This window comes from Eptesicus fuscus, chromosome 4 (genome assembly GCF_027574615.1).
Source record: "Eptesicus fuscus isolate TK198812 chromosome 4, DD_ASM_mEF_20220401, whole genome shotgun sequence".
In the NCBI taxonomy this organism is placed as follows: domain Eukaryota; kingdom Metazoa; phylum Chordata; class Mammalia; order Chiroptera; family Vespertilionidae; genus Eptesicus; species Eptesicus fuscus.
This window is the reverse complement of record NC_072476.1, coordinates 77,161,607-77,189,096: the sequence shown is the minus strand read 5'-3', so window position 1 is coordinate 77,189,096 and position 27,490 is coordinate 77,161,607. Positions and strand designations below refer to the sequence as shown.

At 42.7% G+C, this 27,490-nt stretch overlaps 1 protein-coding gene across 4 annotated transcripts in view; it reads left to right on the top strand.

Annotated features, from left to right (window-relative positions):
- Positions 1-4,005: 4,005 nt before the first annotated feature.
- The window catches only part of PIK3R1 (phosphoinositide-3-kinase regulatory subunit 1), an 84,553-nt gene continuing 61,068 nt past the window's right edge, over positions 4,006-27,490 (top strand). Inside the window, exons 1-3 of one of the 4 annotated variants that reach the window (XM_054715201.1) lie at positions 4,120-4,160; positions 11,438-11,513; positions 13,364-14,070. In XM_054715201.1, the coding sequence (XP_054571176.1) occupies positions 13,737-14,070 (334 nt within the window). In that variant the 5' untranslated portion in view covers positions 4,120-4,160; positions 11,438-11,513; positions 13,364-13,736. Of the gene's footprint in view, positions 4,069-4,101; positions 4,161-11,437; positions 11,514-11,939; positions 14,071-27,490 lie in introns of those variants that run through there. The other 3 variants (XM_054715202.1, XM_054715200.1, XM_008161888.3) reach the window with 3 other exon arrangements.

The window sequence follows — 27,490 nt, the reverse complement described above, 5'->3', positions numbered from 1 at the left end:
CCCTTCTCATTGTGATTTTAATTTGCATTTCCCTAGTAACTAAAGATGTTGAACTTCTATACATGAGCTTATTTGCCATGTAGTTATCTTATTTGGTAAAATGTTTAAATCTTTTGTATATTTTAAAATTTTTGTTCTTTGCTTTTTTATTATTTTGTTGTGAGAATTCCTGATGTATATTTAGCAAATATTTTCTGTGGCTTTTTACTCCCATAACAGTGTTGTTTTGAGGAATAAAACTTTTCAATATTGATTAAGTCCAGCTCATTGATTTTTTTTTCTTTTTATAGTTCATGCTTTTGGTGTGTCATATTTAAGAAATATAGGGTGTCCCCAAAACTGTATACACACATTTTGAATTATTATAAAGGCAGTGTTTATTAAAATACATTTCCTTTTCAAAATTGAGTTATCAGCTGTTAAAGTGTATGTACATTTTTTTGGGACACCCTGTATATATATTTTAGGCTCACTTAATTGTATGATGTACAGCATCATAAAACCATAAATTGGTGGTCATCACACTTAGGTGACCTAACCCAGGTTTCAAAGGATGTTGAATTAATTGCCAGCATTTGTTAATTGAGAAATTGCCCATAAAAATCTAGATTTTAAAACTTTTCTTTGAAAATTGAAAGGTCTGGCAAATCTGGGCTTACATCCCTGGGTGGCAACCATCAGCTAAGCTCTAGTACCAGCTGCTTCCTGAAAGACCAGCCATTGGGGCCGCAGTCTCTCCCCAGCTGACTTTCCTGCTGCACCTTTCCTACCTGGTTCCTCCAAGGCAGTGGTCCTTTTAAACCTAGCTTCCCATTGGAATCACCCGATGAACCTTAAAAGCTACTGAGCCTGTGTCCCACCCCTAGAGGTTTTGATATAATCCATCTGTGGTGCAGACCAGGCAATTCCAAATATGTGGCCACAGTTGAAGATGCCTGTCTAAGACAGAGCACCTCAAAGTTTAACTTGCCTATCAGTCACCTGGGGATCTTGTCAAAATGCAGATTATGATTCAGTAGGTCTGGGATAGGGCCTGGGATTTTTGCATATATAATAAGCTCCTAGATGGTGCCATTGCTGCTGGTCTATGGTCCTCTCTTTGAGAAGTAAGGCTCTAAGGCATTTGTATTTGTTTAACTTTGTTTTTTGAACCCTAAACTACACACTTAGGTTTCAAGTCTAGCACTGACATTGAGGTAGCTGGAGTGATGACGGCAAATGGGAGTATCCTCCTGGTCCTTACTGAGGAGGACACTTCTCAGCTTGCTGTGGCCACTGAAAGCCTTTCAAGGTGTGGGGGCAGGGGAGGCCTTGACCCCCTTAGGTCTGGCTCCCAAAATGCCTTCACTGTCACCCATTGTGCGTGACAGTCTCCTTTTGGTAAACTGCAAGTCCTCTGACATTTTGAGCTCCTTGATGGTGGCACCACTTGTCAGCCAGCAGTTTGGTCTTTACCGACTGAACTGTGGTGTTGGTGCGCTTATTTGAGCGTTTTATTACAGCCGTTTTTAGTCTGTGTTCCCGGATACCCTGGGCCTAGAGCGATGGTTCTCAAACCCCAGTAGGCACCAGACCATTTGGAAGGCTTATTTAAGGAGATTGCTAGGCTCCATCCTCCCCTCCCCCCATATTTCTGATTCAGTGAGGACAGAGAATTTTCATTTCCAACAAATTCCCAGGAGATAAAGATGTGGCTGCTCCAAAGACCTATCAGCTCTTTTGGCCTCACCACATGGCTTCTTATAACAGTTCCATTTGGAAAGTCCAGATAAGATTTTATTAAAGAAAAAATTGTGCTTTATTAAGTTTGAATACAGCTGTTTTGTTGCCTTTGTTTTATTTTTTCATAGAAACCAATGGAAATGAGTGTAAATAAAAATGTTAATATTAGTAATATGGCAAAGGTGTTAATTTAATACACATGACACAAAGACTGAAATTATTCAGTTTATGAAAAAAGAGGTCTATTGTCCTTCCATGGACAGTCTTTGGACTTAGGCTATGTGTTCCAATATGATGGTAAAAAATGTTTTTAAGTACAATATATACTGGAAATAAATTACTGAAGACTATCTTAAAAAGGAAGCTCAATTAAGGCTTTCGTGCTATTTTTAAGTTTGAGGGGGAGAGAACCCCAGTTCTCAGTCTCTTTCCAGGAACTCATCATGTACAAAAGGAGGAGATTGCTGGTAAGCTTTCTTCAGACCCAACCAAGCCCAAAGGAAGTACTGTATACATCACAGCAGTGACATCTCAGCTTATTGCATTGGACCAAAGTAATTCAAGCACAGGACGAGGCACCTCACTTGATTTACAAAGCTCAGACAACATATGAGGGCCTTCATTTTACATAGTAGGTGGGAAGGATGTAGCTTGATAAACTTCCTATTTACTTTTAAATAGAGTGGATTCTTAAACAGGTAGCTGTCTGCTTCTGCATTTCCACTTCAGGAGACATATTGGAATAATAGAAATGCTAGTTCCTGATTAACCCAAAGTAGAACTTTTCCGTTAGAATGTGAGTCACCTTAAAAAAATGGTATTTTCGTCCTAGCTGGTTTGGCTCAGTGGATAGAGTGTCCGCCTGAGGACTGAAGGGTCCCTGGTTTGATTCCCGTCAAGGGCACATGCTGGAGTTGTGCCTCGATCCCCAGTGGGGGGCGTGCAGGAGGCAGTCAGTCAATGATTCTCTCTCATCATTGATGTTTCTATCGCTCCTCCCTTCCTCTCTAAAATCAATAAAAAAATATATTTTTAAAAAATGGTATTTTCTAAGGACAGTCAATAAATTTCCGAATGTTCTTTCCTCTACTTCCAACACACACTGGAATAAACCACCAAATTCAAAGTTTGACAAATAAGTGCTTGGTGAAAAAAAAAAAAAGTAATATTCTTGCAAGGAAATTGGGAAAGAGCAGTAAAAAGGCTTTTTGGGGCAAGCAGGCTGGGCCGGCGAAGAGGAGGAATCTGGAAAGGGCTTTATAAAAAGCGATTCTTAGGTGTTTTCATGGAAAACAGCGGAACACCAGGTGCTGGCGTGCCATCTTACCCAACATCAGGTTTGGGGGGGGGGGGGGGGGTGGCAACTCAAGTAATGATTATTTGAAGAATCTGCCATGGAAAGCGAACATATTTATGGGACAATATAATTCGGGTGAGCTTCCTCCACTGACACTGTGAGCGAACAAGGAGAGAGAGGGCCGTAATCTGCCTGAGCGACCTACATTTGCTCGGTCACCTCAGGACTGCGAGGGATCAGCCAGCGTGCGCTCTCGTAAAACTCTTCCCTCCTCGCCGACCCGCCTGGCTCCCGGTGGCGGCGGTGCCAGGCTCTGGGATTTCGCGGCAGGCTGCGGGCGCTCGTCCCTCCGGTTCACCCTTTCACCCTTCCTTCACCCCCAGGCCCACGCCGAGTGGCGTGGTTTTGCCGCCCACTCCCGAGGCTGTGCTGGCGAGGCCGGGAATGGCAGGGCCTCCCGGCTTTGGCGAGTCCTTCCCGCCCAGCCACTCTGCTGGGGCCGAGGGCTGGAATAAAGGCTGGGGTTTGTTTCCAGACGCTCGGATTAGAGACGCAGCCTCTAAGTCAGTCTAAACTTGTCCTAGACCTCCCCCTGCCCCGCAGCCGGCTCCGCAGCGGGCGGGCTGCAGCCAGGCCGACCTCGGAGGACGCAGACCCAGAGCGCTCCACAGCGGAGGCAGCGCGAGTCCCGGGCGCCCCGGGCATCCCCGCGGCGGGAGCGGAAGGCGAGCGGGGCAACCGGCGAACAGGCGACGGGAAGGGTCCTCCGGTCAGAGCTCCGCCCCGCTGGCCGCCCGGCTGGGGAGGCGGGCACGGCGAGGGGCAGCGGCGGAGGGCGCGGCGCCAGCGGAGAGGGGCGGGGACGCGGGCGCTGGTTGGCGCGGGCTCGGGGCGGGGCGCGCGGGGCTGGACCGGAGGCGGAGCCGGCGCCGGGCGCTGGAGCTGCGGGCGCGCGGAGAGGAGTCGCGAGCAGCTGGAGTGGAGTTGGAGGAAGCGGCTGCCGCGGCCAGGCCGGTGGGCGAGAGCGGCTGGGAGACGGCGAGCTCGGAGTGAGAACGCCGGGGGGGTCGGAGCCGTGCGCGCTGGAGGCCGCCGCTGCAGCCCGGGCTCGGGAGAGGAAGGAAGCCGGCCCGCGGGGGAGGTAGGCGGTGGCAGCGGCTCGGGGTGTGTGTGCTCGCGAGGGGGAGGCGGTGCGTGCGCGCGGCTGTCGCCGCTCTCTTCCTGTCACCGGCGGCGGCGGCGGCTCCTTCAGCGGAGCCCAGCCTGGGGAGAGCGGTCGGCCGCCGGTCCTCCTCGCCGCCGGCATCTTGCGCCCGGCCGGGGCCCCGCTCGCAGCCGGCGTCCCGGCCCCCGTTTCCCGGCCTCCGGCGAGCTGGTACTGCACGCCGCCGGGCGCCTCCGTCCCCGAGCTGCAGGCGACCCCCGGCTTTCCCTCACCCCCTCCGGCCACTTCCGAGGGTCCCCGGGGTTGCCTGGCTGCAGTTTCCTGGAGTCCCTCACCGGGGGAGAGCGCCCTGACCGCTGCCTTTGCGTTAGCGGGAAGGAGCGATGCCTTCCTCCGTGCCCTCCAGCTGCAACCGGGGTCGATGCCTGGGCCATCCCGGCGGGCGGGCGGGGCGGCGGGGGTCCCGGGAGCCCACTGCCAGCCCTCCTCCCCCCCCCCCCCCGCGAAGTTTGTCTCCCTCCTCTTCCGGGGTGGAGGAAGTGCGCCTCGGGGCAGCGGGTCGCCGGGGCCCCAACCTGGTGTCTAGTGCCGGCCGGGCCTGGGCAGGTTGTTGGAGACGGCGCTTCACGGGGTCTTGGAACAGCCCGGAAATCCAGCTTTTTGTAACGCGGGTGGAGACTGGAGGGACTTGCCCAGCAACATGGAGCCGGTTAGGGAGGGCGAGAGAGCGTGCAAGCCCGAGCTCAAGTAGCTTGGGGGATTGTCTGGAAACCGCGGTCCTAACACTCACTTCCCCAGGGCACAAACTGCCCCGCAGATTCCCAGACAAAGAGGACGGAAAAGCCCAGACCAACCACTCCAGTCCACAAATGTGCTTTGGGAACCAGAATCGGAGGGTGTGAACGGAATGGCCGTTACATGTTAAATGCAGCATGTGTGTGAACTGTTGGGGGGAAATTCTTAGGCTTCTCTGGGCGCTGTTCAGACCGGGAATCCCGGTGGCTGCTGCAGCGCTGGTGGCAGCTGAAGTATGAGTTGACTCTCCTTTGGGGTGGGGGTGGGGTGAGGGGAGTTAGGACTTTAGAAGCGATAGGATTTCTTTCTTTTTTCTTTTTCTTTTTTTTTTTTTCTGTCTTTTTCCTCTTTGTCGGTGCAAAGTAGGAATGGATAAAGTAGTTCCGGGTTTTGAGTGCAGCATGAGATTGTCATTTCAGGGGGATGAGGTTCAAGTTTTAGTTGTTAGGCAGGACATTCACCAAGCTTACTGACCCAAGCTTCATGTGGGATTGTATTTTAATATTTCATTAGATAGTGTTGCGTTTAGGCAGCTTTAAAGATGGTGAGGTATTAGCTAGGAAAGGTTGGGTAGGTAAGCAGGTTCATTTCCCAGGCAGGCTATCAGAGGAATGCATCCTCAAGGAGTAAAAACCATTAGGAATTTGGTGATTTCTGCACAGAAGGCCACAACCATCTTTTATGGTTGAAAAGGAAAATAAAAAGCACTCTCCCCTGACACCCCTCCCCCCCCCATGTATACTTTTTTGACTGATTACACTGTTCTTGAAATAAACTGTTTAAAAGCAACAAATAGATTGGTTGGTTTTTTTTTAGGAACAAAAGTTGCTTAAACTTTTGGAAGCAAATGTTTTGATCACTACAAAGAAAATAACCCCTTCCATTGATTTTTTTTTTTTTTGGGGGGGGAGTGGAAGTGTCCCCCTAAAGTTTGGGAAGGTGTGTTTGGTTGGGAATCAAGGTTTAAACTGGAAAGAAGGGCCATGGAGGAGGCTGCCTGCCTTGCAGAAGTGCTGGGCTCTGCCACTGCTGGCCGCCTCAGCTTTTCTATGCCAGTTGCAGATAGGTAGTAGAATCATACCTTTTCCTGAAGAAATGTGTAGATTTCTATGATTGGAAGAAAGTTTTATGCATCTGATACTGGCTTTCAAAGTGTTATGTGCATTTGCTTTCTTTAACTTTCATCTTGATATGGGGCCTGTTCTTTGCCAGTTGCCTCACAGAACACTGCAACGTACACACTATTATCTGCTGTTATATCTGCTTTTGTAAAATGATATGACTGTTGTTGTTTTTTACATCTGTAATGCTGATAGCCAGTGTGAAAAAGCATTTCACTTCCCATTGAGTAATTATATTGTCTTTAGTTATTTCTTGAAATTGAAGTGTATGAAGATCAGGAAACCCCCACAGTATAAGGTTGGTTTGGGGAAACAGTTAGTGATGCAGTGAGTTACAGGTAATGCATACTTTGGTTATTCCCAGTGGTGATGGAGTGTGCATTCACTCCTGGGACTGTGTAGAAGAGTTTTGTATCTCACATGCAAGCCTACTGCACTTATCCACAGTTTGTGTTGTTAAAAGTGTTGGCCAGACCTTTAACTAAATTTTCCCATGAATGCCATGTAACTTTTAGATTAGTATGTTGGTTGAAATTTTTTTTTCTTAGGTAGTTTAGAGGACTGTTCTAAAAAGACATACTCTGAGAGATTGTTCATTAAAACAGGAACAATTCTAGTTCAGCTTTTATTATGCTTGCAATTTGTAATTTTCCAAATGTGTCTTATTGACTAAAGAGGTGGTACATGAACACATTGGAGAAAAAAAAAATATGGTCAGGTAGACTATAGAAAGCTGAGATAATGTCTGCATTTGGGGTTTTACTTGTAATTCGCACATCTGAGGCATGCGCAATGCAGAGAAAATGGGAAGTCTTTTTTCACTATATTATACATTTTGGACAGGCTCCCCACAGGTCCCCCTCCTTGGAAGGCACAGGGATTTTGCCAGGAAAGGCAGGAGAATGGAGCATCTCAGGGAAGCTTGAGAAGGTGAGCAAGTTACTCATCAATGGAAGGAAGGGATTGCCAATTAGTTTTTACCTTAGAAGGCATAATGTAATTATATGACATTTTAAAGACAAAAATTTAGGTTGTAATTAATATTTAAATATTCTTATTATATTTATTGTTTTTTTTCCCCACCTCCTTCACCTGTACCCCCTAGTGCGATTATTTGCCATGATTTTGCCAACACACTTATTGAAATTACTTGCCAAAAGAGTGGTGATTAAAAGTTATTTCAGCCAAAAGAGCTGAAAAATTGACTGTGTCATCATCTATAAACTTGTCTGTTTGGCTTATGTTATTTTTTTATTTTTTGTAAAGGGTAGAAAGAGTATAGTATAGATTTTGCTAAAAAACAAAAAAAAATTCTATTATGAAAACATCTCTGGATAGTTTATCTTCCCAGCATTGTTTTTCTTAAAGTAAATCAAATGCATATCCACAGGCACCTGTAGTCAAAATAGTTTTCAGGTTAATGAACACCCCTCCCCACCCCCTTCATATTATTTAAATCACAGGAGTGTGGCCAAAATGTAAGGAGAGAATCCGACAGTGGGTGGAGTACTTTTAATAAAGTGAGGTGCCTGGGCCGGTGTGCCATGCCCCTTGCCCTCCTCACTGGACCCCCAGTGGTCCAGACTCAGGGCTCAGCCCAAAGAGCTGGGGCTGTGACATGCGAACTGTCAGTTCTGTAGGATTGCATTAGTGCCTTCATCTCTTCTCTTTGAGAGCACCTAGGGAGCCTAGTATTGTCCTCCCTGATACACGCTCTCACACACCCTTGAGACTCAGGAGGCAGCCTTTGCCCTGACCTCTGCAGAGCCACCCTCTACCTCAGGTAGGGAGAGAATTAGATGGGCAAAGTCTGCAGGCAGCCTTTATCTGTCTATTTACTCTGGAAGGGAGTTAAGGGGACAGCAGAGAGTTTTATTTTGGCTGGCTTCACAATTCATTGAGAACAGTTTGCAGTATTTAGGGGCAATACAAAAGAAAATTCCTGGCAAATTGTTCCTCTTTTAAATATGAGTTTGCATAAATGGCAGGGTCATTCAATACTACTAATAATAGTGGTAACAATAGTAACAAAACACCATAGTTGCAATTTACTAGCCATGTAGCTTCTGGCACATGAACCTCTCCGCTTTTCTCATCTATGAAATGGGGATAATAATTGTACCTAGGGCGGCTGTAAGGGTTAAATGGGTTGATGTATGCAAAACTCTTGAGAACTGAGCCTGGCCCATCGTAAGCACTGTGTTGGTGTTAATTGTTAAGCTCTAGTTATCGATCATGGAGCTCAGTGCTTTATATATGCCATTTAATTTAATCCTCATAATAACCCTATGAGCTGTAGGTTTGCTTTTTTGTATTTTTCTCACAGATGCTAAACTTGTGATGCGCAGAGGTTTAAGTAACTTGCCCAAGTTTAAAATCTAGGCACTGATGGGGACAGCTGCTGAGTCCGAAGCTTAGTGCTTATACTAACCTTCTTGTTAAGAGTTTTACAAAACAGCATTGTATTTTAACAAGAGGAGGGGCTTTGGATTGTCCACTTCAGCCCTCTCGTCCCAGGGCGTCTCCTCAGGGCTTCTCTTCAGTGATGATGCCGAGAAGCAGAATGCTCAGCCCTACGTCCGTCCGTTTATGGGTAACAGGGTGTCTCTCAGGCCCAAGAAAGCCTTGGTGTGAGTGCCTGCATCATCCTTTCTCCTTGACCCCAGGTGATGACCTCTGAGCCTGGGAATTGTCTCCAGCTGGGCCTGGTCTCGCTTGCTCTCTTCTGCTCCTCCAGCAGTGCTTTCTGGAGAATCCTGCCTCCTGCCTCTTTGTTCTTCCTTGTAGTTTTACCTGGGCTTTTCTGCACAACCCCCTTCTTCACCACCACCCCCCCCCCCCAACCCCCTCCCAAGAGCTTGCAGGCAGGGAGTCCTGCCCTGGACCTTCCGCTTTCCCACAATACAAACTCAGCCCTGAGCATGGCAGCGGGCAGTACATTATGGTTGGTTTGAAAATGAATGGAGATATTTGATGACGGCAACTCCAAGATTAATTTGATCCCATCATTTTTATTTTGTTTTAGTTGAGGTAAAATTTTTATCCTGAGTGCATCATTTTAAGTTGAACTTCATTGTGTTTACTAGGAAATTTTAACTTTTGTTCAGTTCGATTGTCATGATTTCCAGAACATACTTGAAAAGTGAAAAGATTTTTAAACAATGATTTTTTTTTTAAAAGACTGTGAATTTAGGTGGGGAGCTTGCCCTAGACTCAGAGCAAGCACACTGAGGATGGAGAGATGGAATGTAGGGAGGTAACGGCTGGGGCCCAGGAACCCCCTCCATAGCCCTTGCATCTGGACCGCAGACCCATTTTGTGCTGGGACCCAAAGCCAGATTGCTAATTTTATCGCAGGATAGAATCATATGATCAGGATAGAGTCTTGATTTATTTAAAGTGACTTAAAAATATCCTTTACCTCTCACCAAGTTTGCTAAATCCTTGTCCTTTGTAAAAGGGGAATAAGTCAACAAAGTCAGAGGACTTTTCAAAGAAAAGTTTTTTGCCAAAATGCCTGCAGGTTAGAGGGTTAAATTGAAATTTTACTTTCAAGCAGTTGTACATTAAGAAGTCATGGTGCTTGTCAGGCATCAGAAACAACATTTATTTTGAGGAAGAGGATGAGAATTGCTCAGTATCTTAGCAGAGAGAGGAAATATACTTCCAATTAACAGTATCTTGGGTCATCTTTAAAATGGTTGAACGAATGGAACAAAATCATTCCCTTTAAGGAAAGTTTGAACTGTTCATATGATGTTATATAAGTAAATTAATTTGTTCATAGGATTCCTTTATACCTTTTGTTAGAGCAACAATAGTAATTAACTTGGAGACTAGATATCATAACACCCTTGGTTATTTGAAAACATTAACTTAATGGATGGTGGATATTATCCACATATGAAAATCTTTACTCCGTGCTGGGTAGAAATAGCTCAATGGACAGGTGTGTGTAGCCAGACCCTGGAAGCAAAATCTTGTGAATCTGGGCGGCATATAGCCTGTGGATCTGAATAGTTTGGGCTCCATTGATCTCAGGAGGTTTAGACAGACACTGCCAGTGCCTCAGGCTTCCGAGTTTTCTGCATTCCTGCTGAGAGAAAAGAGAACTTGTCAGTCCTCTAGATGTGATAGCCCTTGTGACTGTGGATTAATACTTCACATCTCCCTAAGGAGGAGCTGGGTTTTTACACATTGTGCAATGAGGAGCCTGGGATGATAGCCACGGCAGGGGTTGAGGGGGTGGGGGCCATAGATGCCAAGAGGGATGCAGGTGGCAGAAGCTTCAGCTCATAGAGCAGAAGTGGGCAGCCTTCCAGAAGTGATGTGTCCAGTATTATTTTATTCACTAGTTTATGGACTTCTTTGGCAAGGATGCATTTTAGTGAAGTCTCTTTGGAAGGAAATTTGCATGGTCCTAGATGCCTGGTCTTGGACTTGACGGAACTGCTCTGAGTTAGAATGGCTTCTTTTTGTGCAGGTGTGTTTGTGAAAGAGCCACAGACACACTCAGTAAGGCTGCTGTTACAGAGAGTAAAAAGCGGAGGTCAGAGCGGCGGGTGGGCAGGAATCTGCATCGGTCACCCCATGGACATATCTCAGGCATCGAAGCAAGTTGAGTTTGGGCAGTAGGTTCTAGTGTAAAAAGTGGTGGCTCTGGCAGACTGCCTGGATCTGAATCCTGCTCCCACCTTTCAACGGCTCGGTGTTATCATGGCCAAGATACTAAATTTTTTGCACCTCAGTTTCTCCCAAGTAAAGTGAGAATTATTGATAGTACCTGCCTTACGATTATCTTGCTTTGAATGTGCTAATTGTATGTATTGAATGTGTTAGTTCACATATAACTCCCAACAAATATCAGGTGTTGACAGAACAGCTCCCTTAAGCGTTAGGTTAGGAGGAGGAGGAAGACGATGGAACGGTTAGAACACACAGTAGCTTCCAATAAGTGTCAGGTGATGACCGTGTTGACCACAACGACAGTGACAGTCGTTAAAATGGGCCTGGCTACTGCACACCTGAACAATGGCCAAGGTCGTTTCATTAGCAACAAATAACTTCTAATGGATTAAGCCACGGAGGGAAAAAAATAGCCTGCATCTTCTGAGCCAAGGATGCCGTGTACCTCACACTAGGACACGAGCCAGTCGTCACCCAAATGACTAGTCAGGTCTCCCTCTTCTCTGACAACCTTGTACTCCAGCCACTTCATTGGCACCGAATCATGGCTGATCTCGAATTGTTCTGATTGATCTTCCTGGCCTTGATGAAGGGGTCCCAGAAGATAGGAATGGCGTATTCTAATACAATGGTGTGTACTTTCCATCCTAGAGTCATAGAAGATCTGGGGTTCTTTATTCTCAGACGAGGGCCCAGAGTGCTCTACAGGATTTATCTTACACAGCCGGTAAGCTTCTTTTTGCAAATGGTGAGAGAGACCAGGAATTAATAGAAACACAGGTTTCTGGCACACACGGCAGAGATTGCTACTCTAGAGTCTGGCATCAGTAAAGCCAGCAAGTTCTTCGGGTGTGTAATACCTTGAGTAGACATGGAGCCTTTGTTACTACAGTGTGCCCTGGCGAGGCACTTGCATGGATAGCTACATAGGTATGTGGTGAGCAGGGGCCTGGTGGTTGCTGGGGACTACGCTCCGCATTCTGTTAAAAATCTCACCAAACTGGCCTACTGAGTTGTTGAAATAGAGGAAGCCATAAGCAGCAGCAGCTGGAGGAAAGATCTACCAGCCTACTGGTGGAGGAATTTCCCCCCCCCAAAAAGACATACATTGCCTGGAAAAGCTAACAAAAATTGCAAGACAGATTTCGGGGGGGGGATTACATTATTGTTAGGCATATTGCCTGGTTTCCAGGCATTTAGGGACATGTAAATTTTTTCATGTTCTTTAGAGTTCTGTGTCTCATTTGTACAGAGTGCATTAGTACTAAAAATGAGATTTGCTAGTTCTACATTTTTGTGTGAATTTATGCAGTGAGTATTTAATTTGATTCTGGATCTAGCAAAAGGAGAGGCTGTCTTCAAACATAATATAGTTTATTTTTTCATCCTCTCTGCTGGTTGCTTTCATTTTTTTCTCTGACAACTGAATTACAAAGTAGAATAATACTAACCAAAATTCATATTCTTGCTACACAAAGATTTCCAGTGTTTGTTTTTGCTTCTTTTAATATGTAACTCTCCTAAGAGTGTTATTATATTACAGCTAAGAGGCTTTAGCCATGTAAAGTTGAATACTTTACACTTCTGAACGCCAACATAACAATTACTCAGCAATCAGATTTGTCTTCTTAAGATGCTTACACTGAAGAGTGCCTATCATATTAAACTTCTAAAGTGTTCCACACTGTAAAATTTGTACAAGCTCTCTTTGATACAGCACACCGAAATTGTGTGGCTATTGTTTTTATGGCTTCATTGTTCAGTCAGCTTAATGGAAACCTTTGGGTTGCTTTGACTTTATAATAAAGATAACGATGCGAAATGATTGGAGTGCTAAGCGTGCACATGTGTGCACTGTTCTTTTGGCAATCCAACGCTAACTTCCTAACTTAGAGAATCTTTGGCTCTCTAATTTCTCTGCCTCCACTATGTTAAAAAAAAAAAGAAAGAAAAAAACTTTCATTTCCCATTTCTCCCTCCACTAAGCTCTCTTCATAGAATAATTTGCAGGAACTGTCTCTACTTCCTCTTCAGTTCCTTAACTCCTTAAATTCTACTTGCCATCCCCAATACTGCTAGCCTGGAGCCTGCTTTCTCAAAAGTCAGCGACGCTCCCTCTTTGCCTCCAGACGGATTGGGCTCACTGTTCTGGCTCTTTCCAGAATATGATACTTTGCTTAGTCAGATTTGTACCTTAGGCCGTGCCACACATTTTCATTCTGCCTTCAGATTCCTACAGTTAGATGTTATCTCTCCCTCATTTGAACTCTGTAGTGTTTAGTCGCTGCTGTCTTTTGGCATTCACCTAATGTTATTGTGTACCAGTTCCTTGTGTACCAGTCTTACCTCTGAGACATTGCCACATGCCAACACCCCTTCCAGCCCTGCCTGGTGCTCTTAGAAGGCAGGGAGTGTCTCTCTCTAATGTCTGTTGTGGATATCATGTCCAGCAATAGCACGCTGCCCATGTACATCTGCCAGACTGATTAAGTACTTGTTGAATGGAAGTAGAAATTCAAATTCGCACAGATGGCAAAGTGTGATGTTCATTCTTAAGTCTTGTTTTTCTTTTGCTAGGTGAAGCTTGCGTGTGGAGCGCAACAGTAAAATCAGACGACAGATGGACAGTGTGACAGGAGTGTCAGAAAGGATTGGGCCTCGCTGTGAGAGTCAGCCTGGAGTCCAAGTGTTGACAAGTTGCTGAAAAGGAAGCCAGTGGGAGAACTGTGGCCCGCAGAGGAAGTGGAGCCCTGTCTTCAGTCGCACCGTTGATGGAGGACAGATGGACAATCACCTCTCCTCTTAAGCCTTTGGAGAGTTGTCCTTTGTCCTCTGCTGGACACATATTCGGAATCTTAACACACTCTCTGAGTTCACGTTCCATAGAAACATAAAATTAGACTGCCGTGTAACCTAGACCCGTCTGTTGCATGGTCACGGATTTGCAAACATGAGTGCCGAGGGGTACCAGTACAGAGCACTCTATGATTATAAAAAGGAACGAGAAGAAGATATTGACTTGCATTTGGATGACATATTGACTGTGAATAAAGGGTCCTTAGTAGCTCTTGGATTTAGTGATGGACAGGAAGCCAGGCCTGAAGAAATTGGCTGGTTAAATGGCTATAATGAAACCACAGGGGAGAGAGGGGACTTTCCAGGAACTTACGTAGAATATATTGGGAGGAAAAAAATCTCACCTCCCACCCCAAAGCCCCGGCCACCTCGACCCCTTCCTGTTGCACCAGGTTCTTCGAAAACTGAAGCAGAAACTGAGCAGCAAGGTCAGTATTCATGAGTGATTTTTAAATGACTCTTTTTATTTTTATTTTTTTTAAAGGAAAGTTTTACATTTGGGTTGAGTTGAAATGCTCTGGGCAGGAGTCGTTTCGGCAACTTTACCTGAATGTATACATGGTGCGTAAAAGCGTGGCCAGTCACTACACGACTAGACATTTGTGTTTGTGGGGTGGAGGGTTTACTTATAAAATAGAGAGATGGTATCTGAGAACCTGTTTAGTGAGTGTTTTTAAGAACTACTTTTGTAGTTGTTACTGAATTAAATACTTTTTACTTCCTTATTCTTATAATTGGTATTATATATCTAAATCATTTTAAGAAAGTAGAGGGTAAGTCTAATATAAGTCTATTTAACATTAATGTGATTTGTGTGGAAAAAATGTAGAGAGTAATAAAATGACCACAGAACTCGGGGGAGAAGAAACCATTGTTTTCGTAACCCGGTGTCTACCTCCTGGTTTCCTCTCCAGGAACACTGTGCCTTGCAGCTGAAACCCAATCCTGTCGGGAGCCTAGACGTGGAGGGAGTGCTCTTCCTCTGAGGGCAGTGTGTATGTGGCATCAGTGCCTAGACTGCACACACTGATGTGTGCGCTTGGCCTCCACGAGAAAAAAAAGATCACTGGGTGCTTTTCCTAATGGAAACCATCTTGATTCAAAAACCGCTCATTGTTCATTGGAGGTGGTCCTTGTTTGAGCTTTGTTTGTTTGTTTCTGTTCAGTTTCACACAGAGACAAGCCTTTGACTCAGCTTTGCTGTTATCAGCTTTGTCAATTCATTTCCTCACTAGTGTAAATTTCAAGCATTTTTTTCCCCCTGCTTGTGTAATCTTTCTTTCCCTTCCCAAGACTGATATAGGTATGGGAAAGGTATGCTTAGAATGGGTGGACTCGGTGGCAGTGGTTACAATAGAACTGGCTGCAGCATGGCAATGTATTTCTGGAAGAGATTTCGATACTGTTATGCTTTCTTTGGTGTTGGCTTGTTCTAGCAAAAAATGAATGAGGTAATGAGAATAAAGAAGCAGGATGTAAGGGTAAATAGCTGCCTTTTAGCGTAGCTATTTATAATAGGGTTGGGAATATTTTGTAAAAGTCAAAGAACTTCCTAAGGATACCTTTTCCCTCTCCCACCTGACCCAAAAGAGGTACTTGTTTCATGAACATTACACCGTATTTATTGTAAAATATGTCCAAATATGTTTTACTATACATTTCAAAAGCCAAGACTTAATTTTTCAGGTGAATCAAAATCTAGACCCACACACATTTTGTCAGCCGAGGTGTTGACAAAAGGTGTTGAACCACCTTGATTCGGAAACTTCTCATTGATTATTGGAGATGGTCCACATTTGGGCTTTGTGCACAGCTGCTCATTTAAGGGTTTTGTTTTTTGGTTTGTTTGATTGATTGTTTCTGTTCAGTTTCATACAGAGGCAAGCCTTTTACTCAGCTTTGCTGTTATCGGCTTTGTCAATTTCAAGCATTTTTTTTTTCTCCTTTGTGTAATCTTTTTTCTCTCTCCAAGACTATGTATGGCAAAAACCATACGTAATTGTTTTTTTTCCACCAAATTACTTATTTTTAATTTGAATTTTTGTTTTATTAGTTAGAAACAGGTCCTTATAAGTAAGCTAATACAAGAGGGAAAACAATTTAATTTATCCCAGAATACAAAAGATTACAGGACTGCCCAGCTGCTGTACCAGGCTCAGTGGTTGCGCGTCGACCTATGAACCAGGAGGTCACAGTTTGATTCGGGTCAGGGCACATGCCCAGGTTGCAGCCTGATCCCCTGTGAGGGGTGTGTGCAGGAGGCAGCTGATCAATGATTCTCTCTTATCACTGATGTGTTCCTCCCTCTGTCCCTCCCTCCCCCTCTCCCTTCTTTTCTGAAATCAATAAAAATATACATATAAAAAAAGATTACAGAACCATAAAAATATCTGAACTGGATTAGAAAAGAATATTTAAAAGGTGGAAAGGGGTATTTTGTCAATATTAATGACAAAAAGATTTTGTAAAAGTAATTTCTAAACAAAATTGCACTTGATAATTGCTATCAGGTGTAACTTTATTTGGATATAGTATACAGAAAAGCAAGTCTTTTAAGAAAAATGTTTTCCTCTTTTTAGGTCCTAAGCTCTTTTATAATGCTTTCTCATGTAATATGGTGACAATTGAAAATTTTAACAGCTTTTTTATTTTTTTAAGTCATAGAAATGTAGAGTAAAGTGGAAATTTTTAGCAGAACTTTAAAATGAGACCCATGATAATGTGCATTAAAGTATTAGAAAGAACAGGCCTGAATATAAATGAGAAATTGGGAATAAAGGAGAGATTGAAAAGGCAGTGTTTGGGGGGTTGGGCAGGGAATGTAGTACTAAACATTCAATTTTCTAGACTGTTAATCTTGTATTCTCACTTAACTATGATTCCTGCCCTGGCTGAATACTCCATTGGTTAGAGCTTAGTCTGGATATGCCAAGGTGGTGGGTTAGATGCCCCATCAGGGCACATACAAGAATCAACCAATGAATGCATAAATAAGTGGAACAACTAATTGGTTTCTCACTGTCTCTCTCCCCCGGACCCCTCTCTCTCCCTCTCTCTTCTTCTCTTTCTCTCTAAAAATCAGTACATAAAAATTTAAATAAATAAGTAAATAAATGCAATTTTTGTAAAATGAGAATTCAGTAACTCCTACTAGTTGCATGTCCAATTGACATGGAAAGTAGTTGTAAGGACAAAGTTAGACGTTGAAAGCTATGGGACTCTGATTTCTTTTGCCTGAGAGTGTATTTATTTGAAAACCTTTTGCAGTGACAATGTTCTGTGGAGGTGGAAAGGATAGTTCTTATTGTAACTGAATTCTTGAGTCCTTTTTTTCCCTTTTTCTCCCCCCATGTGACTCAGCCTGTTTTTCGTGTTTGACTGCCTTTATGCTATTAGAATTGACCCCTGAGGTCTCAGGTCTCCATGCAAGTCCTTCTTGTTGCAAGAGTGTCCTGTGGGCAGTTTTGCACACTCCCATGATGGGCAAGGGGGACATAGGGTGCTCCGGCCTGCCTGCCTGCCGACCACATGCTCCTCGTACCCTGTGCTTGCCACCTACTGTGTTTAAAAGAAAGATGTCATCAGACTCTGGCCAAAAGTAGACTCTTTGTGAAGGATTCCTCCTTATATAATAGAACCAGCTTTTCCACTTTCCTTGTATGTTCCTGGAAACAAAGCTGTGATAAGTAACTTTTAGAAGGGAAAAGAGTAAAAAAAGCCCTTTTGAAAATCTGATGTTCACCTCCTCTCAGGAAAAGGTATGTTCCACCAATATATTTTGTGTACAGTTTTCTTACAAAGCCCTAGCCTGTAGTTTGGATTAATTTTGTGTGTACTGGGTAATCTTATATTTATTGGAATTTAAATAATTCAGTAAACATGAACTGCATCCCTGTTTTGTACTATGAAGCATGGATGAAAGATGAAATCAAGACTCAAGAGAGGCAGTTTGCCCTCTGATGCCCTCTCCCACCCCCTCCCACCTCAGGGCTGTGTTTTGTCCTTTCTGCTGGGACACCCTTTCTCAGACATCCCTTTACCCAGTCCACTCTCCCACCTTGCTCAAATCCTTCTCATGGAGGCTGGCTCTGCTCACCTTAGTCACGTAGCCGCCTGCCCTTCTGAGTCCGCCTGCGGACCAGAGAGTCCTCTGCTTTTGCAAAGCATTTATTATCTAAACTCCTAATTTACTTACATGTTGACTATGTCTTATCTGTTCCCTGTGGTAGATTATAAGCTCCATGAGGGCAGCGACCTCAGTTGTCTGTCCATCATCCCAAGTATCTAGAAAAATACAGTAGGTTCTCTGCAAGTGGATAAAATGCTTGTGATTAAGCCCAACATTTAACTATTTCATGACCATGTGACTTGAAATTAGCCACGTGTGTTGTATGTCATGTGCACGCACATGGGCCTATGACAGCCCATTCCTGTTTTTGAAATCACAGTTTATTTGTTCTTGGCATCATTCACATCCGAGGTATCTTGCAGTCTTGGCTTTGACCATTGCCTGCTGTGTCTCCAGAACTTTTCCTTTTCCTTTTCCTTTTCCTTTTCCTTTTCCTTTTCCTCTTCTTGTCTCCTCACCAGAGGATATTTTTTCATTGGTTTTTTTAGGGAGAGTGGAAGAGAGGGAAAGACAGAGAGCAACACATCAGTTGGTTGCCTCCTGCACAAGCCTTGACCAGGGCCCAGGCTGGGGAGGAGCCTGCAACTAAGGTACATGCCCTTGACAGGGGGAATCCAACCTGGGACCCTTTGGTCTGCAGGTCGACGCTCTATTCACTGGGCTGAACCAGCTAGGGCCAGAACTGTTATTTTCCATCCCATGGTTAGGACAGGTAGTTCTGTTGATGGGAAAGTGTGTTAAGCCGATGGTGCTTTCTGTCTGCCACTTAAAGTGAGTAGAACATGTGTCAAGGTCAGCGAGTGTCCCCAGGCACAGGTTTTTTGCCCTCTCTCCCCTCCTTTTATCTCCTTCCCTTTGCATGAGGGTCACATTTCATTTTCCCACAACCCAGTAAAAGCCCCATTTTGCTGCCTTTGGAGAGAGCCTCTTCCATGTTTTGTGCAGGTGAAGGATGTTGATGGGTGTTTCCTGCCCCTTAGGAGAGACATCCTATTCAAATAAATACTTCAGCCCTGTCTGCCTTAGGCTGCTCAGACAGTGGCATTTTATTCCCATGCACACAACCCCATTCAACCCTGGTTCCCTATTTCCTCTCACACACAAGGAAGTGAGTTAAAGGAGGTGGGGATTCAGAGATCGGGGAATGAAAATGTATTTCTTCCTTTCATAAGTAAGCTGTCCAGTGGGGTACTCCTTAAGACGGCATTTTGAGATCCTTTAACTAAATCCATGCGAAGGCAGAATATTTAGACTGGTGAGGTTCTATGGCCAGGTTAGTTTGTATAGAACATGGAAATCGGCTAATTTGAGAGGTCACTTACGAATCTGAGTTCATAACCCATTTCTGTTCCCCATCCACACACTCCTCCCAAGCTCCCACTTCTGACTCTGACGGTGGGTTCCAGGTTTCACACATAAAATATAAAGCTTAAATTTTGATCAAAATTCTTTCTAAACAGTAAAAGAAAAGACCAATTTGTGTTTGCTTTTCATGGCTTCCCCAGCCATGCTATTTTTACATTTTCACACTCAGCATCCGACCCTCCATGGTTGTCATTTCCCATCCAGAAAGCAAGACTGAAATAAATCACATAAATTGAAGACACTGCACAGAGGTCACAGAAGACGGCGACCTGATCCCACATTACACACCTTTGCCGGGCCCTGCGGTCATAACGTGTCACTGTCCTTCACAGAAATAGACTCTGTGAAAGTAATTTGCTTTGCTTCACAAACTCCTGCCTTTATGTATCCTGTTTAGTTCAGAACATGCCTTGTCATAGCTTTCCTCACCTTTTCTCCCACTTACGGGAGACTGCTGAGAAGTTGGAGGATTGCGTTGTTAAAGCCCCCAGCGATGGGGTAAGACAGCTGACTGGTGCCGGCTGCCCCCTCTGGACTGACCACTGTGCTTCTGTGAGAAAGCCCGGCTGGTGGCAGGTACTTGAAGATGCGGGGGGCGGGGGAGAAGCGGGGAGGCCTTTGAACCCTGCCTCCAGAAAAGGGAATCAGAATGCAAGGTTCGTTCACCCAGGTATAAGAAGTGTTTTTCCTCTGTTTTAGCACAAAATGAAACACCTTTTCAAAAGATGTAACAATATAATTGATTAAAGAGTAAGTCCATCTGGAGAAAGCAAAGGTAATAATTAGCTTTGATAAAATCAGAGGCTCCTAGCCTCTTCTCTGATGACCACAATATATTCCACGTGTATTAAGTTACATGTTATGACAGTTCTTCTCTTGAGAACCAGCATTTTTTTTTTTTACTAAATTCTTGACTTTTAAGCCATTTTCCTGTTAATTTTAGGTTTAGTTATTTTCACAGAAATGTGAAAGAGACAGGGACGTAACCTTAATGAAAAATTTACATGTCCAGGTGGGTTATTTGAAACAGAAATTGACGAGCAGAGAAAGTCTCACTTTGGGAGCACTTAGAAATTTGCAAGCAGTCCCAAATGGGTAGGGAGGTCCCCTTGGCCCTCTGACCTCCAGGGAAGGACCTGGCTTTCTCTTTCCTGGATTCGTGGTAACAATTAAGTGCAGGGTTATAGATGAGACATTATTTGATGAAAAACTTTCTGCTAGCCCACCATGATCTGTATCATTTAGAATTACAGCTTGTGGTATGAAAATTATGTATTTTCTTATTTAAGTGAGATATCTTCAGACACTTTCAGGATTTCATTCTCTGTTCTCTTTTCAAAATGAGTAAAGGGTCCAATATCCACATCTGTACAACCTAAGTAGAGCCCTCACACCTCCGATTCCAACAGGAGCTGTGTAAGTGGTATGAGTCTATTTTGTTTACCTACAACCAAGCTAGTGTTGATACTCTAATAAAATTGTCTTTGTTGTAAAAGTAGAACTCTATATGCTAAAAGTGTTTTCTTTTTAGCTTAGTTTCAATAAATTCTTTGATAACTTTGATGTCAGTCTTTTCTGATTTCTAAGTGAATGCATCTTTGTCTAAAACAGGAGAAATTCTGATTAATAAGCACTTTCCCAGTAAGTCTGAGTTTAAGAAAATAAACATTTGAAATTCTGAAATTCAACAACAAATGGTGCTTACATCTGCTAAGTAACATCCAAAAGGGGAGAATTTTGTACCTCTGTCAAGTAAGAATAAGTATAGGATGCCATTTACATATCCATGTTTTTCTTAGTAAAAGAAAACAGATGTCAGCCGTACAGCTGGCTGTCCCTTATGTGTGTCTTTGTTGCTAACAAATTTCCATGAGGAAAGACATAAAGTTGGTTTGAAGGCTGAAATAGGAGAAAATAACTTGGTGTGATAGCTAGAAATGAGAAGCATAATTGCATGATGGATTATATCTAAAATAGAGGCCCGATGCCCGAAATTTGTGCGGGGGGCGTGGTCCTTCAGACCAGGCTGCATCCTCTCACAATCAGAGAGCCCTCAGGGGATGTCCAACTGATGGCTTAGGCTTGCTCCCTGCAGGGAGAGGGCCTAAGCTGGCAGTCAGACATCCTTAGCGCTGCCACGGAGGCGGGAGAGGCTCTTGACACTGCCGCTGCACTCGCCAGCTGTGAGCCCAGCTTCTGGCTGAGTAGGGCTCCTCCTGTGGGAGCACACTGACCACCAGGGGGTAGCTCCTGCATTGGGCATTTGCCCCTGGTGGTCAGTGTGCATCATAGCAACCAGTCCTTCCACCATTCGGTCGATCTGCATATTAGCCTTTTATTATATAGAATGTTTTGAGGTCTTGATTGAGTTTATAGCATTCAATATCAAAACAGTTTTTAGACTTTTAATTATACTAATCTAAATGGAGGAGGTCAAAGGGAACTAGACATTGGCTTTATTTGAATTACTTGGGTACAATTTCCCTAAAGTGTCAAGTTTAACAAAATATTTTCAGAGTACTTTGTAAATGTGTTATTCCTACTTACTAATTTATGTGAAGGACCATGGTATTTTGTTTCTACCATGATAATTTCATATAGTATACATTGTTAAAGTATTGTGATAAAATACAACTTTGTGTTTACAACAAACAAGCAGCAGATCTTTCTGTTTCACTGCATGCAGAACTTTCTCCCAGTGTTTTTATGCCACCTAAAGTATGGCTATCATTTTCAGGAATACCTTCTCTGGACTCTTTCTTGCTTGGAGGTGTGTGTGCTCATCTATTAATCGGTTCTCAGTTAGCAGCATGTATTATGCAATGCCTGTAGGTTCTCCTGTCCTGTCATAGTCTGAGGCATATTGAAGTTCCAAGTGTGAATTTATTATACTGTATTGTAGGAGACTCTTTGTAATTTGATGATCAAATCTGATATCCAAGGTAGTAAAGATGTAGGTATTTGTGAAATATAAATCTCTGGGATATATTATTTGAGTCAGAAATTTCACTCTGCTTTGCCTCCAGTAAATTCCTTAACCCTTCTAATCCCAGTGTCCTCTAATTGTAAAGTAAGTAGCTACTGCCTCTTTTGAATTTTGGCTATATTTTTGCTTTAGCCTTTTACACATGGTCAACAAAAGTTTCTCCATTTCTACTCATAGAATTCTTAGAGAAACAAACCCCAGAAAATTTAAGTTCTCACTAGTAGTGTTTTCCCAGTAATGCAACTCTGAAGCCAGAGGGAGGGGTTTTATAGAGAGAAACAAACTGGGATGGTTGGGCAGATGCTCTCACCTGACTTCATTGCAAGATCTGATTGGCGATTGATCCATGAGATTATTGCTGATGAAAGTGCCAAATTGGTACAAAAAGTTTTTGCAGATGTGCACACTGTATGACTTTATGATATAGTTCACCACTGTGAGAATTTATGCTCTACTTCCATTGGTGGGCTCTCAGCAGCTTCCGACATCTAAATCGGTTTGAGACTCTTTGAGGTTCACACATTGCATTGCAGTCCGTGAGCAAATTAAAGATATTCCTGGAATGTCTTCTTTGTACTGCACCTGTGTGGTGTAACTAAATTTGTTGGCATGATATGCTGTCAAGAGTTCCTAAGTATTTATCTAGTGGGGTTGTTGTTGTTGTTGTGTGTTTTTCCTGTTAAGTTTTCCAAGGCAGGTAGAGGGTGATGGTTGTAACATGTGTCTACTCAGGTTGTAGTTTTGTTTTTCACACCTCTTCAAGTACCTGTGATAGAAGTATTAAAATAACACATTAGTATAGGCATTAGGCAAGGTTACATTGTAAAGCCAGTAGGACTGTGAGGTGGTTATCGTCATCTTGAAAGCTTTACCCTAAGGAGGCAAAGTGCCCTCAGACTCAGCACATGGTACCATGTGATAGTAAGAAAAGTCAGCATTGGTTCCAGCCTGTGACTGGGTTTCAGAAAATGCAGTTTTCAGAATTGCTTAAGGTTATTATTGAGGTAATCTACTGTGAACCTGCATTAAACACTTTATCCTGTTTTTTAAAATAATTTTTAATGTTTAAGAATGTTGTTTCTTTACTGGTAAACATGTTACTTGAAATATATCTTTCTATCTCTGTGTCCTAACTATAGAAACATAGTTGAATATCTATAATTTCATAATATTGCACAGCATTGTTAACTTAAATCTTACCATGTTTTTTTCCAGGTAGTAAAAGGGATATATTCCATTTTGAAGGAGAGAGATTCAAAGAGGGTAGAATGACTCTATTGCTAAATAATACTGGATACCTACTAAGTACTAAGGAATGAGATTTAATGAATTTGGTTAGAACATATCAAAGTATATATTATAGTCATTGTCCTGCAGTTCCCCATGGGTCTGTTTAAATGTTGAAAACACCTTTTTCAAAATGTACCTTAAAAATTTGCAAGCTTACTGCTTGCCAAGCATTCTGCTAGACATTTTAGATATTTTTCTTTTTATCCTCAGCCACCCTGCAAAGGTGGCATTTTTATAACAGTTTTCCAGATTAAGACAGGTAAGCTCAAATGATTATGTAAATATTTAAAAAGAAGGGGGTACATTCAGAGGGTTCAAGAACCCTCCAGCAGTCTGTTGTGTAGGTTTTGTTAAGCAGTCCTTTCTGAAGTTATAAAAAACCAGATAGTTTCTGCTGTTTGGGTAGTCTTTAATTATATCTGTTGTTTCTGAGTTTCTTTGGCTGTTGTATTCATACAAACACACAACACATTACCTCTGCTTTATGTATGACTTACATTTTCTTATGTCTGCTAAATATATTAAAGGGTTGAATTATAAAGAGACTGATAAAGGCCATGAAACTTAAGACAGAGTTTGGGTGTATATTTCTTGGGAAGAAATATACCTTATTTAGATATTCCAAAATTACATACCATTGATAAATGATTTTTCCTCCATTTCTGTTATTTTTGAAGAAGTTAAATATCTGCTTCAAATCTTTCTCTGAGTTTCAAATTTTCTTATTTCTGATTCATAATCATATAATTTTTAGTAAAACCGAACATAGGGTGGTTATTTCCAGCTTAAAAGCCTAAGAGCTGAAGGTGTCCAGCATAAGAATTATGTGTTTTGGCATGTGGATAGCGGTTTCTTGAAATCCGTAAGTACAAGAAATCTCAAGTTGGCCCAAATGAATGGGAAGGCTTATACCTGAGTTCTGTCAAAGTTAGCAGTAAACGCCATTTTAAAAAGACTAGCGAAATGGCTAAATTCCTTTGAATGTCAAACTTCGTTTTTCAGAACAGTCAGTCACTGCCAAGTTTATAACATAAACATTGTGTTTCTGTTACCTGAATTCCAAGGACAAGAGGGTGGATGATGGCAAGTGGAAGGCACAGGTGAATTTTATTTCTAGGTGTTTAAAGGGACAGTGTGACATTGCACAGAGATGGTCTTTCAAATGCAAAACTTCTTGGATGCTTTTATTATTGCTTATGTTTTTTGTTTTGTTTTTTTTTTCAGTTGAAAAAGAAACTTATTTAAATATTTCCTGATTGTAAAAGGTCTCTGCCTGGTAGTCCTGACACGATCTCTTGAGACTTCTCACTAGAAGGGAGAGGAAGGCACTTACTCTAAACCAGTGGTCGCCAACCAGTGGTCCGCGGACCACTGGTGATCCATGAGGTCTGAAAGGTTGGCAACCGCTGCTCTAAACAGTTACAGTGAACTCCAGGAGCCCGGTTTAAAAACACAGAACAAGTTTTGATCACCTGAAAACAGTTAGGCAAAGCCAAAGCCATCTGCTCCTCAGCTCTCCGCCTTTAACCTCCAAAAACCTAGGCAGCTGTCCTCAGAAAGCTCTTTCCTTCCTCTTTGTCATCCCTCTCAATAGTGCCTTTTTATTTAGTTAAAGGATATAACTCAGAATAGCCAGGCAGAGCTGGGAGGGTGGGATGTTACTATTACATCCTGAGGACCTTACTCTACAAAAGTAGTATTGTAGGTGACCCAAGTAGATCGAGAGTAGTTCAGAGCAAGCACCAGGTCTGGGTAGATCTCTCCTAGTTTACTGATCAATAAACAGGAGAACTAAAGCCCAGCCTACTGTAAATTGTTGTTCTAGAAAGGAAATGAGAGACCATAATGAAGATTTGAAGGAAGAGCAGATCTCCAACAATGATCCGTTACTAAAAAAGATGTGGCCCTAACTAAAGAGGGACAGAAAGCAGATAGATGATTGTGAGCTGAGAAGACAATAGGATGGGATGAAACCCTAAGAAGAATGATTATAAAGATTGAAAATGTAATAGCACATTAAAATCCATATGAGAGGCAGCCAAGGGTAGAATTAACACAGCTGAAAATAAAATTAGTGTTGTAAAGGAGAAATGCAGATAAAGCTCTTCAAGAATCCAAAGAAAAAGAGATAAAAACAAGGGAAAAAATGGTAGCTGTATAGAAGTTTTAACGTGATTTTAAAGTGTTGATAAACAGGAAGTCATATCAAGTGGAAAAGAACAACATAAAAATTAGCTTGCGTGCATGTGTACAGATTTGAAAGTGTTCTCCACGTTGTTTGATTGAAGTCAACGAGAGGTCACCTCTAGATGTGTTTTGGCATTTTTTTAAAAAAAAACTATAAGAATACTATTAAAACATTCAGTCAAAATATCTGATTAACTACCAAGGAACAAAATTCAGGCTCCCTTCTCCTTTGCAGTAAATGCAAAAGTAGTAGATTGCTTTAGTAGAGTTTTATGGAAAAAGATGGTGACTCAGGAGCTTACTGTGCTGCTGCTTTATATTTCCTATGGAAAGACCGTTGAGAGACATTCCCTGATAAGCCCCCAGAAAGGCATGTTCATCTTCTCGTGTCACCTGGGAAGATTTAGAAGTTGTCTTTTCATTCCTAAACTTTCTAATTAGATTAGAAAAGCATAGGTTAAAAATAATTTATTTTTAATAATTTAAAGAATAATTAGCAAAAGAATAAAACTATGTAAGGCATATATTTTTGCAAATACTTAGAAATACACTGCATATTCCAAAAAAAAAAAAAAGCAAGAGGAAGTGTAAAAATAGTATCGACATGGGAATATGCATACTGTGTATGAAAACTTTAAAGAAATATAAGTATATAAATATATGTATTACATATGTGTATGCATACGTAAATATAGAACTGGACTTTTACCTATCTATAACCGTGTGTTCAACAAATGTTAGTTCTGTGTCAGGTTCCGTAGTAATATTTTACTGCACTAACTTGTTACTTTTCATAAGAATTCTGTGGCATTGGCCTCGTTATTATACTTGTTGTAAAAATAAAGAGTTAAAGCTTAATTAAATAATGGCCTAAGCTCACCCAGCTGGTGGAGGAGTTGGGATTTGTCCCCAAACCACCTGACTCTTGACACAGTGTGCTTAAGCAACAGTACCACACTGTGTGCAAAAGCGCCCTTGGCGGTGGCGTTCGTGCTGTGTGACACGGCTTTGTTCCTGGACAGCCCATCAGCCAGGAGGGCATTCCTAAGCCAAAGGCAGATGATCCCTGTTTGCCAGGGACTTACGATGCAGCCTGATATTTGAAAATGAGTTAAACAGTAAGATTTATCCACTCTCAGGAAATAGACCCCAGAAACAACTAAGGAGAATGAAGCAAGTTACTCTTCCTTCCAACAAAAGAACCTTATCGGAGCAACAGGCTGGGAAGAGATGATTACTTTAAAGGCATGTTGGAACCTAGGGGGCCTTAAATGGTTCAAGTTTGTGCTTCTCTCTCTCTCTCAGTCTCTCTCATGTTTCTAATATTATATATAATGTTATATATAAACATATCTGATAGTCCAGTATATAAAGCAATTTAGAAAAGTCATTGATGAGTTAATTATCCCACTGAACCTTTATAATTGAAGGTGCTATTGCACTAAGATCAGTTTTAAAGGACTGAGAGCTAGTTCTAACTCGCTACTTTACTAGCCGTCATTGTTTGTAGTTACATGTACAGTTATATTGTAACTGTCATTTGTGGTCTAATCTTCCCTTTAAGGGAAACTTGAGAAACCTGGTCAGCTTGAACATTTAGAGGAAGTTTAAACACACTGGAGAAAAATAGTCACAGTTGTTTAGGTTAAAACTCCAGTTTCTTGTCAGACCATCTCTCTCTCTCCAGCTCTTCCGGAACTGGAATCGTCTAACTCTGGCCCGCATGCAGGGAAGGTTTCACAAGGTGTGCAGGGTGCTTGCTCTGGCTTCCTTTGCCAGGTTCCGGAGCCGAGGCAGCAGGCTCCCTGCCGGTCTGGTGGCAGTGTGACCGAATAAGTGCATTGTCCCCGTTAACCAGTTTCATTCCCCTGACTGCTTTTGGTGAGTTGCA